At 37.9% G+C, this 13,518-nt stretch overlaps 1 protein-coding gene across 1 annotated transcript in view; it reads left to right on the top strand.

The window, feature by feature from the left end:
* The window catches only part of LOC125261482, a 50,801-nt gene that overhangs the window by 18,919 nt on the left and 18,364 nt on the right, over positions 1 to 13,518 (top strand). The window contains exons 9-10 of the mRNA XM_048180043.1: positions 1,698 to 2,033; positions 5,111 to 5,419. Of these exons, the coding sequence (XP_048036000.1) occupies positions 1,698 to 2,033; positions 5,111 to 5,419 (645 nt within the window). The remainder of the gene's footprint in view (positions 1 to 1,697; positions 2,034 to 5,110; positions 5,420 to 13,518) is intronic.

Below are 13,518 nucleotides of genomic sequence, written 5' to 3'. Positions count from 1 at the left end.
ATCTCCTCAGACGCAGATTGAATCACTGCTGCTACTTGAAACGATCTGTGGGGAAACCGGTTTCAATTAATGGAAATTTTGCTGCTATTTTGTTTTCAAAGCAATCAACATGGTTGTACAGTGCAAACTCTGCCTTCCAGCTAAAACACTTTCTTTATCAAAGGACCAAACAATAATCTGTAATACCATAGGCTTCTGTAGCCACTAGATGTCTGAATAGCCCTTTACATAATATATTCAGGGCTGTGTATTCCCAAGCTGTGGAAGGAGACATGATTGCTTAGTTTTTAAAAGTAACCAAAATGCTAAACATTAAAATGAAAGCAGAACAAACATAAACAGAAATGTTTGATCCAAACTTGTTCAGTTTGGTCATGATCTGGTTTTATATTTTTAAACAACAACAACGATAATAATATTGCAATAGATAATTTATCAGATTTGTAAAATATTTATATTGTTGTTCAATGTGTGTTTGTGTACGTGACCTTGAAGTAATCCAAAAGTAATATAGAAGTAAATACTTGGATTACGTTGCTGAATACTTTTTTTTTAATGAAATAATTTGTAACTTTAATGGAATACATTTTTAAAGTAACCCTCCAAGCCTGCAAAAGAGGCATTATCAGCAGACGTCAAAATTAGTACAGTACCTCCTATGGATCTACAACCAATAATTAATTTATATGTATTAAAAACAAATGGCAAACAGAATATGATTTATATACTATTAACAAACTTCATGAAATCAACCACAAGGTTGGAAGAAGAAGTTTCTATCAAATCTCAAACTGATGGGACCAGATTGTTTATACCCACTGCAGAATAGGTCATTCCAGGATATCACACACACATTTTTAATACAAAATGTTCTTTCTGTCAAAGAAAGTTTTATTAGATTGTGTTGGTTTTAACCCTGTAAGAAACTTTTTTTTATTCAGTTAACTCTTTTGAAGAAGTTTTTTTAACAGAGTTAAACCAAATAGCCTATAGTTTTAGAGTTTTGGCAAAAATACTTATATTATTATAAATATAACTATTATAATTATTATTAAACATCTGATACAGTTTTACCATAAAAGTTTCTCGCCATGAAAATAGCCTCAGAATGAGAATGCAATCTGGCATGGCATTAAAAACAAACAATTAAACAAGGAAACGCATAAAACATATAACCATATAATATATTTACATGTTTACTACAATACAAAATAAAATGATTTACCCAGATAATTCAATTCAGAAATGCTCTTCATGCATTTTGCTTGCGCATCTGTGAATGTTTATTATTATTATTATTATTTTATTTTTTTTATTGTGAAAAGATTGATCTCAAAATCATATAGTCCCTGTTGTAATGGGTTCAAATATGTAACATCTGTAATGTCAAATAGCTTATTTAAGACGGTACCAAAAAAAACCATTACATTTTTATTTTGATTACTTTTTGTTAAAATAAACACTGCAAGGTTTATGCAAAGTAAACGTATATGAGCAGGATATGACTCAGGATGTGGTTTGTGTGATGTTATCAAGTTGTATAAGATCCTGAAACTTGGATATGTTTGTCTGATGAATGAATGTGTAAATCAATGATGTTCCTACTGTTTGTTTGCATGTTACATTATTATTTTCACTGTACTTTCCTTTTGTATAATGTTGTTCAGCTCTTAATGAACTCTTCATTTTTTCTTCAGGTGTGTCTGGTGTTGATACAGAAGAAGTGTCAGTGTCAGTGAAGGAAGGAGATTCAGTCACTCTAAACACTGGTGTTAAAACAAAACATCAAGACAAAATTAGATGGTATTTTAATGGCTCTCGCATTGCTCAAATCAATGGAGATCAGAGTAAGACCTGTACAGACGTTCAGTGTAAAGATGGTGATGAGAGATTCAGAGACAGACTGAAGCTGGATCATCAGACTGGATCTCTGAACATCACAAACATGAGAAACACAGACTCTGGAGAATATAAACTACTGATCAGCAGTGGCAGCAGCGAGAGTGAAAAAACCATCAATGTTGCCATCCGTGGTGAGTCATTGTTTGAAAAGCAAGTCTTGTTGATTTAAATTGCATCATTAAAGGGGTTGTATGATTTTTTTTTTTCAAAAGTTTTCCTTTTCCTTGAGCGTGTAATCCAGGGGCAGAGCAGGGTTGTGGCTTCTGGTGCTCCAGCTCCGAATATTTTTTCGAAAGCCCTCAATCCTTTAGGCTTCTTAAAGGATTAGTTCACTTTCAAATAAAAATTTCCTGATAATTTACTCACCCCCATGTCATCCAAGATGTTCATCTCTGTCTTTCTTCAGTCGAAAAGAAATTAAAGGTGCCCTAGAATGTTTTTTCACAAGATGTAATATAAGTCTAAGGTGTCCCATGAATGTGTCTGTGAAGTTTCAGCTCAAAATACCCCATAGATTTTTTTAAATTAATTTTTTTAACTGCCTATTTTTGGGGCATCATTAACTATGCACCGATTCAGGGGCTGCGGCCCCTTTAAATCTCGTGCTCACTGCCCTCTGAGCTCGCGACTATAATATACAGTGCATAAACAAAGTCAACACAGCTATAAACCCTCAAATGGATCTTTACAAGATGTTCATCATGCATGCTGCTGCATGCGTCGGATCATGTGAGTATAGTATTTATTTGGATATTTACATTTGATTCTGAATGAGTTTGAGGATGCTCACATATGCAAATATTGGGGTCATACATATTAATGATCCCGACTGTTACGTAACAGTCGGTGTTATGTTGAGATTCGCCTGTTCTTCAGAGGTCTTTTAAACAAATGAGATTTACATAAGAAGGAGGAAACAATGGAGTTTGAAACTCAATGTATGTCTTTTCCATGTACTGAACTCTTGTTATTCAACTATGCCAAGATAAATTCAATTTTTGATTCTAGGGCACCTTTAAGGTTTTATATGAAAACATTCCAGGATTATTCTCCAGATAGTGGACCTCAGTGGCCTCCAAACGGTTGAAGGTCAAAATTACAGTTTCATTGCAGCTTAGAAGGGCTTTTTTTGACCTTCAACCGTTTGGAGGCCATTGAAGTCCACGATATGGAGAATAATCCTGGAATGTTTTCATCAAAAACCTTTTTATTTTTTTCAACTGAAAAAAGAAGGACATGGACATCTTGGATGACATAGGGGTGAGTAAATTATCAGGAAAAAAATATTTGAAAGTTAACTAATCCTTTAATAGTGTTGTCAAAAATAAAATAATTAATACATATCAACTGAAATATTTGAAACGGTCCAATACCGCTTTTCTGCATTATCAATACACTGATATCAGATCTCTTTTGTCTCTGACAGCGAGTTCACACACACAGCAGTCCTGCATAGACTCAAGCATTTTTGAGATATTCAACTACCTACACTTTGGCGGACCACCATAGTCTTCATAAAAATGTCCCTAATGTTGTTCTGCACCATTGCTTTGGCAAAGTATCTGTCAAATTTAGTAAAAATGAAAGTACGATAAGGCTTTGTGCACCCTTATCAAATCACATTTGAGACCTCAAAAGTATATAGTCTGATTGTGCTGTGTGTTTCAAAGAGAAGTGAAACACACTGTTTTACAATAGTAAAACTAATCCATAAGAATTGAGCGGTTTAGTCCAAAAATTCTGAAGAGACTCGATCGCTTCATATGATGAACAGACTTAGACCTCTAAAGGCTAGTAATTTAGGCTACTCTACATGTGCGCCTGTGGAGTTTTGTGTGTCATAACTCTGTGAGGAATATCTCATGATCAATGCAATTGACTCATTTTAATCATGAGAATCAGCTGTAAAAATTATACGATGTTTCATTAACAAAATTCGGGAGGAGCACTTTCAAATGATCCTTTCAATCATCACGTCATTCCAACCAGCTGTCAGCAGTCAGTATTCAACATGTCTACCCAATCAGCATAAGTGGAGACCATTATAAACACGCAGTCGACTCACCCATGTTCCTCGACAGTTTTTCAGCATCCCTCCACCACCCCATCTCCTCACACTCGCATGGTTATCTTCCTAACCAAATCTCACACTCGCATGGTTATCTTAACCAGGATACGGGGGGAGTGTTCTGGGTTCGGGCCAAATACCAAGCTCGGAGCCCTCTCCTCGGACAGCACGCCAAATATGCATACTATTTATTTATCTGACTTATTTGCAAGTGTGAACTCGTGAAGTGCCATTTTCCACAATTGGAGCATGTTTCGTGAAGATGTATGAAAACGTCAAAATTTTAGTTAAAGCCCAAAAATGACATGAAGACTATGACACATAGTACAAATTTTTATTTATCAACAAATAACTTTACTAAAGCTTTACTAGGAGTTTATCAAATTGGCTGCATTAATTATAAAGTTCAGACTCTATTTTTTTCAGGGGTTTTTTTTTTTTTGGTCTTTTGTTTTTTGTGCATCAGAGACAAAGGCACATTTGAATACTAGCACATTTAACAGTCATTGCGATGGTTAACGAATGCGTAATGTTCAGAAGCCGCACACCACCAACAGCATCTCAGACTGTGATTTCTGAACACAATTTCAATAGCGAAGCAATTTATTAAAATGTAGCTTGTCATTGTCAAAATATTCCAAAAACAGTGCGTCCATTATATTTATTGCTAAAATTTGGCATGAAACAGAAGTTGTGATTTGTCTTTTCTTTCCTATTGTGACGTCTATCAGAGTGAAACGGCATCTGGACAAAAACAAAAGTAGGGCAGGGCTTGGTTTTGTCCATGACATGTTATTTATGTGGGAGATTAAAACAACTGCATAAATAATATTTTGTAGAAAAAAACTTGACATTGTCTTAATCTGAATGTGGTGAAAAATAAAACAATTTTTGTAAAGAAGAAATATAGGCGAAATATGAATCAGATGTGGGCTGCATGTATATCTGTCTGATGAGTGAATGTGTAAATCGATGATGTTCTTCTGCTGTTTGCACGTTACCTTATGAATCCAGACATATTTCTCTACTCAATCTTTATGATCTGTAGAAAAACATTTTCACTGCACTTTCCTGTTGTGTAATTTTCATTGGCTCATAATTAACTGCTCATTTCTTCATGTGTGTCTGGTGTTGATGCAGGTGGAGTGTTTGTGATGGAGGAAGATTCAGTCACTCTAAACACTGGCGTTGAAATGAACCAAGAAGACAGAATTAGATGGTATTTTAATGACACTCTCATCGCTCAAATCAATGGAAAAAGTGAAACCTGTACAGATGTTCAGTGTGATAAAAGTAATGAGAGATTCAGAGGCAGACTGAAGCTGGACAATCAGACTGGATCTCTGACCATCATGAACATCACAAACGCACACACTGGAGATTATGATCTGAAGATCATCAGCAGTGGCATCAGCGACAGTGAACAGATCTTCAGTGTTATTGTCATTGGTGAGTCATTATGTTTAAAAACAAGTCTTGTACATTTAAACCACATCAAAAATGTGTTTAATGAATTATTTTGCATTGACATTCAGAGTTTTTTTTTTTTCTTTACCTATAAAAACATTATTTTTCTCATCAGTGCTGCAATGCCTGTTTTCACCCTGTTTGGATGCTCTGTGTTAGTTTCCATTTCATTTAAACCTGCCTTCCAAAAAGCGCAGTTTGCACTGATTGGTCAGTCCCCCAGTGTGTTGTAATTGGTCTAGTGCTTACTTGGAGCATATGTCAAAAAATGTAGCTCCTTTTACTATAACCGGCAAGTATTAGCTGCGGAGGCTTCCTGAGATGCTGTAAACACAACTGTAGCTACTCTGAGTCCAATAATGACTGTTAAGAAGAACGAGCTGATCAACCTGATCTACCTTTGCAAACATGACTTGTGCATTATGTTTCACAGTGGTGATTCATTATTTTATACCTCTCTTACATTTTGAATGTAATGTTATAACTTTGCCATTCATAACATCTGACCTGCATTGGTACAAAAAACATTTGTTTGAAAAATGTTGAACACAACACAATGTTGAGGTTGTACAGCTGAGAAACTGTTTCCTAAGTTAGGAACGTAGAAGAGGGAGATTTAGACTTGGGGTGGAAAAAACAGTTTCTCTTGGACATGGCTACAACATGCTACTAACTCAACCAGGCTCTGGCCCTTTATTCTGCGTATGCCTTGGATGGAAATTGTTTAAATTAGGAATATTTGCTCCTGGAAGAAAACTCAAGACTGCAATGGAGGCGTTTCAGAGTTCAGGAATAGTGACGCTGATATAGAGAATAATTCCCGCTGGAGGGACTTTGCAGAGCTTTTTCTTCCTCAAACAGCAACATTACACACTAAAGAAAGATGAACATGAAAAAAAACATAATTTGTCCTTTTTAAACACATTTTGCTCTTCCGTTGGTTAGTTGTTTTATCTTTCAGTTGTTTTCTCAACAGTTTCTCATCATTTTCCCGCAGCAATCAAAATACAGAGGTTTTGATGTAAAAGCCTGTATTGTATAAAGCACTATATAAATAATGCATGTTTTATTTTTTTCATATCCACAGTTCTCATGTTATGTGTCTTTCCCCCCAAACATCCTCCAATCACCTGTTGGTTTGTGTTTCAGGTGTTTCTGCTGCTGAACGAAATAAAATGAAGAGAAAGTCTGTGGAGGAGGGAGAATCTGTCACTTTTGATCCTGATGTAGGAAGAAAATCAAAAGATATGATGTGGTATTTTAAAGACATTCTCATGGCTGAAATCATTGGAAATCAGAGTCAGATCTGTACAGATGTTCAGTGTGATGAGAGATTCAGAGACAGACTTGAAGTGAATCAGACAGGATCTCTGACCATCATGAACACCAGAAACACAGACTCTGGAGAATATAAACTGAAGATCAACAGCAGCAGATTCAGCATCATCAGGAGCTTCAGTGTTTCTGTCACTGGTGAGTGTCATTGAGTCATTCAGTTTATTTTCACCTGAGTAGTTTTAGAAAACAGTTTGAAATAGTGCTAAATGTTTTCATTATAGATCATCTCTATCAACTTATGTACATCAAAGTGACAGACAGTTTTCACAGTTTTGTCATTGCGAGTTTTACAATTTTGAAGTCTATTGTTAATAATAAAGAAAAATGTGCAATATTAGTCAGCTTTCATGTGAATCCGCTGTTTTAGCTGCTGTTGCACAAAAGCCCACCAGATGCCGCCATTTATTGAATAATTCAATATCATACAACTTTCTACTGCAAATAGAAATATGTAAATGTCATTCAGAAGTATTGGTAGAGTTTATTATTAGTTGATCTCTAGTAATAATGACTGTCTGTCTTCAGCTGTTCCAGATTCAGGTCTGTCTCCAGGTGCTGTTGCAGGAATAGTTGTTGTTGTTCTTCTTCTTCTGCTGCTTATTGCTGTTGGTGTGATTTACAGGAGATCTAGGGAACAAGGCAAGTACAGCATACAGCTGATTGTACAAAATGTAAATATGCATTATTGTGCAAAAAAAAATCTTTAAAAATATGTAAAAGTATGTATTTTTATTCTAATTGACCAAAGGAAGAGTTTGTTGTTATTGTTCAAACAGAAAACAGGACAGCTGTTCAGGTGAGATACTGTGAGCTCTGAATCTGTCTGTCTGCAATAAAAAATATTTTTACAGCACTATCAGCTTTGAGTGAAACTAAACAAGCCAATGGAATTGGTATGTGATTTTTGCATAATGCGCACTGCCCCCGTCAGGTGGGTATAAATACAGAAGCAGATGCAGTCACACTCTGTTTTTCGCTGAGGAGACAACCTGAGTCTGCACTACAGCAAAGGTACAGAAACTGTGACGACGGGATGTATGTCTCCATTCCCTCCTTCAGGGAACGAGGGTTACATACATAAAAGGGAAGACACGGGCTTACCGTTGGGGAGTTTGACCGTGGAAAATATGCATATGGGACCACTCACATGGAGGGGGTCACAACATATGGCACCCAGCCAAACCTCAACGTCAGATACGGAGATTTGGCCTGGCATCAGACACTCCGCAATGTCCGAGCTGCAAGGGGAGGCATAGGAACTTGACAGTGTTCGCCAAGTGGGCCCAGGGGGCCGGAATGGCATTACAAGCTGACACTCGAACCGGTTCTTCGCGTTTCCCGGCTACTGGAAGCAAGCACATGGGAAGATACCGGTTTCACACAAAGGCTGTAGAATCTAACGAACGTGTTGGGTGTCTCCCAGCCCGCAGCTCTACAGATATCTGGTGGAGTGAGCTCTTAACCTGAGTGGGCAAGGCAGGCCTTGGGACTAAAAAGCCAAGGCGATGGCGGCCACTCTCCAGTGGGCCATCCTCTGCTTGGAGACAGCCTTTCCCTTCTGCTGGCCTCCGTAACAGACAAAGAGCTGATCTGAGGTCCTGAAGCTACGCGTTCTATCCACGTACAGGCGCAGAGTGCGGACGAGACGGAGCAAAGCCGGGGCTGGGTCTGCCTCCTCCGAAGGCAGCGCTTGCAGGTTTACAACCTGATCTCTGAAAGGAGTGGTAGGAACCTTGGGCACGTATCCTGGCCGGGGTCTCAAGATGACCTGAGAGTCACCGGGCCTGAATTCCAGGAGTGATTCGTTGACTGGAAATGCGTGCAGGTTAGGGCTGTCAAAATTGCTCAAAAATGACGTTCGAATATTCCCTCTAAAAAAAACACGAATATTCGAACTATTCGAACATCTGGTTGCGCATTTTGTCAATGATGCGCATTACGTCAGTAACAGGACAAATTAATACAAAGAGACATAACTACTTGTATAGGTAGTCTATTTAAGTTTAAACAAATTTGACAACGTATTACCTACACAAAAACAAGTAAATCAACTAATGGCCAAGACCGCAGACCTCACTCTCTCTTCACCCTCACGCTCTCTGCGCATAACGGTTTAAATGAACAAACAAATTTTGAGTGCTGATCAAGAGTTTTGTGCAAGCAATTTAAGGTCGCGACTTAATATAGCAGGCTTCATTCAGTGATTGAAACAAATATTATTAATATTAATTGAAGTTTTACAGCATATTGAACGCTCCGAGCGAGCTGTGCTGTGGTAAACGTGGAACTTTTCCTTGACATGAAACGGTAAATAATCAAATCAGTGGAAGCAGTGCATTTATCCTTTATTCATGCAATATCTATTCAGTCAGTACAGTAGCCTACACTTAAGTAATGTTTCTGTTTAACGTTATACCTCGGTTCCATTGCTTGACAGAACTCCCTGAAGCCTGCCCCATCCACGACACTGATCGGTCTCATGTCCTTACAAATGAACGAAATGAATTTATCCGTTATGGCCTCTTGTCGTGTTGCAGACAAAGAGCTTGTGGCGGGCGATGCAAAGTAAGTGTCAAGACGTGACTGTTTAGCTGGAGTTCCACACATTATGGCATGCTCATTTGGGTGCACATTTTCGAGATGTGACCTCATGTTGCTAGTGGTCGAATGGTATGCTAACTGTATCTTGCATACAACTTTATCTCGCGGCTCAACAATTTTACCTCCTAACGACCAAAATCCAAAGTACTTCCAGACATGGCTTTTTCGATTTTGGGGGGTTAAAATCGCTTTCTCTGCTGCGGTCGAGTTGGGCTCTGCACTTTCTGCCATCTTCCATGCAAGAAGCGTTAACTTTCATCAGTGTGACGCTGTGCCAGACAGTGCGACTCCTGTGACCTGTCCCTGAACCCTTAGGCGCGCTATCGCGCGCCCACTCGCAAAGCAGACAGCCACGCCTCTACTACTGCGGGCAGTTTTTTCCACATTTTTTTTTTTTTTATTCGAATATTAATTTTCACCTTCGAAATTTGTTTTTTTAAAACTATTCGAATATATATTCGAATTTAGAATATTCGTTGACAGCCCTAGTGCAGGTCCCCTACCCTCTTAACTGAGGCCAATGCAACCAAGAGGATGGTCTTAAGTGACAGTACTTTTAACTCCACTGACTGCAAAGGCTCGAAGGGATGACCCCAGAGAGATATAAGTACCAGGGAGAGATCCTAAGAGGGTATCGAGGAAGGGTGAGACGGATTCATTCCCCTCAGGAACCTGACGATCAGGTCGTGCTTCCCCAAAGACTTGCCATCAACTGCATCATGATGTGCGGCAATAGTGGCAACATACACCTTGAGGGTGGAGGGAGACAGCCTTTGCTCCAAGCCCTCTTGCAGGAAGGAAAGCACTGACCTGACCGAACATGATTAGGGGTCCTCTCGGTGAGAGGAACACCATTCGACAAACAGGTTCCACTTCAACGCATAGAGGTTCCTGGTAGAAGGAGCTCTAGCACGTGATAGTGTCTACAACTGACTGGGGGAGATCACTTAGAACCTCCGTGTCCTGTCCAATGCAGATTTATTTTTACAGTCATCTTTGATCATATTTACCAAGGGTGCCAATAATTCTGACCACCACTGTATATGTTAGCCTTAAGGTTATGAATAAGCTGCTGTGTTCCAAAACAATGACAAAATTCACATTTAGGAGATATTCATTCAAAACTTACAGCCTTTCACTTCCATTAAAATGGATCACGGATTTTCATGAAGTCACATCACACTTCAGCTTCTCATCAAATCTTCTGTCCAATCAAATGCTCTCTAGAATCTGAAGTCCCGCCTCCTCCTACACTCAAAATCAGTAATTTGTTCACACATTTACTAGTTTCTACATGGTGAATGGCACATAGTGCACTATATAAAGAATAGGGAATGATTCAGACGGTGTAAACATGCTTTCGTTTGAAGCGAATGAAGTCCATTTTCGCTTTAGTGTCACATAGGATGATCTGCCGTAACGCGCGCAGTCTGGTCCGGTCAAGAGACACGAGCGCTCAGAGCGGATTATATGTGTGTGGTGAGTCGGCACAGACCACAAAAGGTATCAGAACCATTTGAATTCTGCACAGAATGCTGTATATTAAAGCATATAAAGGACATTAGGAGGAAAAACGGTTAGAGATTAGAAGGAAACTGAGGTATTACAGAGTCTAATGACTCTGGCCGAGCTGTAATATAAACAAAACGCTACTGGCTATTTTAAAAAAGGGGCAAGGCTGTTCGATACATCACCCTGTCTTTCTGTTTCAGTTGAAATTATGTCAACACATTGTCTTGGCTGCACATAAGTGTACTTTTAACATAATGACTAAGGGTTTTCTTAAGCCCCTGTATGAGTTTGTGTTTCATTAAGAAATCATCACATAGAAACACTAATAATGATTGACTTGTTTAAGATAGCGCTACTCTTGTTCTGTTTGACTTCAGAATGTAGAACAGGGGTCTTTACATTCAGAAAAACATCAGAGGGAAAAAGCACAATTTTGTGTTTGTTTAACTGAATCATCAATCCTAATCATTTGTTTTTCCTTTTCCTGTAAATCGGTTTCTTTCAGGAGAATGGTGGCCCAGAAGAAGTCGTCCTTAATCAGACTTGGACTCCACAAGCGGATGAAGCTATTGGCACGTCCTTTATCGGACAGAGACTCTGCAGATGGTTGTCAATTATGGGACATCCTTAATCAGACAAACCTCCCTTGTTCAGCTAGCTTTGTTAACCCTAAACTGGCATTTCTACCCAGGAACACTTGAGAAATTAATCATTTTGGTTAACCTGTAAAACTGCACTGAAAGACATTGGTTTGAAATGGATACAAAATTTCATAACTGTTACTGACTGCTGAGCCTTTTAATGGGTGTTACGACCCAGATTATGGACCAACATAAAAAGCCGTTGAAAAGAAGTTAAGCAAAAGTCGATCAAGATCAAATTTATTGGCAGTAAAAGTCTCAAAATTATAACAAGCAAACAAACAAAAACAAAGAAACATGTAAACATACAAAACTCAAATCGGGACTGGTGAGCTAACTAATCTAAACTAAAACTCCTCACTCCCAAGGAAAATGACAAACACAAAAGAATATTCCGGGTCTGCTTACTTACCTATGCTTTCCCGCTATTCTAATATAACTAAACAAACAGATCTCACCATCCTTTACAAAAAAAAAAAAAAGAACAAACTACAAAACCTCCACCAACAGGTTTCTTGAGGTAGGCCAAAAGTGAAGTGCCACCAGCAGCTCTTAAATAGGCAGAGGCCACAGGTGTTGGAGATAAACACCATCAAATTGGCAATATGCTCAGAAAAGAAAAAGAAAACAAAAGAAAGAGCAGGGGCATGTAACAATGGGATTGATCATCTGAATGGCATTTCAAGTGCATTTCACAAATATGTTTACCGATAAAACAATGATATTCGTTTTTTATTCTAGATATCAGATGTTTGTTTATTCCACTGAATGTCTTTGTTGAAATATGCAAAATTGAATATTTGTTTGTTTTTTGTACTGTGTAACTTGTTTCATTCTGCCTTTTTTCAAGCTTTTGAGATGTTGATTAGGTTCTTTATGTGAAGTTCTTTTCATGTGAGGAGTGATGGAGACCTGCGGGGAGTTCAAGGTAAAGATTCACTACTGTTTCCCTCCATTTCTTGACTAATTCTTTTCTTAAAGCATGTTGAGCTGTGCTGTATTTTAGGGTAATCATTTAATTATTGTTTTGTTGATGTGTTTGTGTTGTAGAATATTATCACTGTGTGATGGAAATGATCATCTGCACTTGAACAGGATAAGTATGTTTGACCAGTTTAAATGTCATGTTTGTCTGAACAATGAAAAAGACCTGTAATTGTGCAAATCTCTCTTTCTTTCTCAGGTTAATCAGAGCTGTTTCCTACACTAACTGATTACACTGTCAAAAGTAACTTCTATCTTCTGTCTGTCTACTTTTTGTTCAATATAGAGCATTAAAAAATCATTACTAATTCAGCACTGTTTAGCCCTTCAGATTTTGAATTGTTTAATGCTTATGTGAATGTTAAATTATTATCTAACACTTATTAATTTAACTACTTTTAGTTCCTTTTTCAAAAATGTGATGTCAACTATGGATTGTTATATATTGCTTGCGTGATTTTAAATGCTAATAAAAATGTCTTTAGCCTGCATAACAGTTTGATTTGTGAATTCCTATGGTTATTTTAATATTTCTAGTTAAAGGTGCCCAAGAATGTTCTTTCACAAGACGTAATATAAGTCTAAGGTGTCTCCTGAATGTGTCTGTGAAGTTTCAGCTCAAAATACCCCATAGATTTTTTTAAATTATTTTTTTTAACTGCCTATTTTGGGGCATCATTAACAATGCACTGATTTACACTCGGCGCCGCCCCCTTAAATCGCGTGCTCCCTGCCACACCAGCTGTCGACTATATTACAGCGCATTTACAAAGTTCACACAGCTAATATAACCCTCAAATGGATCTTTACAAGATGTTCGTCATGCATGCTGCATGCATGTTTCGAATTATGTGAGTAAAGTATTTATTTGGATGTTAAAGTTTTATTCTGAGTGAATTTGAGGCTGTGCTCCATGGCTAACGGCTAATGCTACACTGTTGGATAGATTTATAAAGAATGAAGTTGTGTTTATGAATTATACAGACTGCAAGTGTTTAAAAAATG

The sequence above is a fragment of the Megalobrama amblycephala genome, unplaced genomic scaffold (assembly GCF_018812025.1).
Source record: "Megalobrama amblycephala isolate DHTTF-2021 unplaced genomic scaffold, ASM1881202v1 scaffold417, whole genome shotgun sequence".
NCBI lineage: Eukaryota > Metazoa > Chordata > Actinopteri > Cypriniformes > Xenocyprididae > Megalobrama > Megalobrama amblycephala.
The sequence above is the reverse complement of the archived record's forward strand: the minus strand, read 5'-3'. Positions and strand labels throughout refer to the sequence as shown.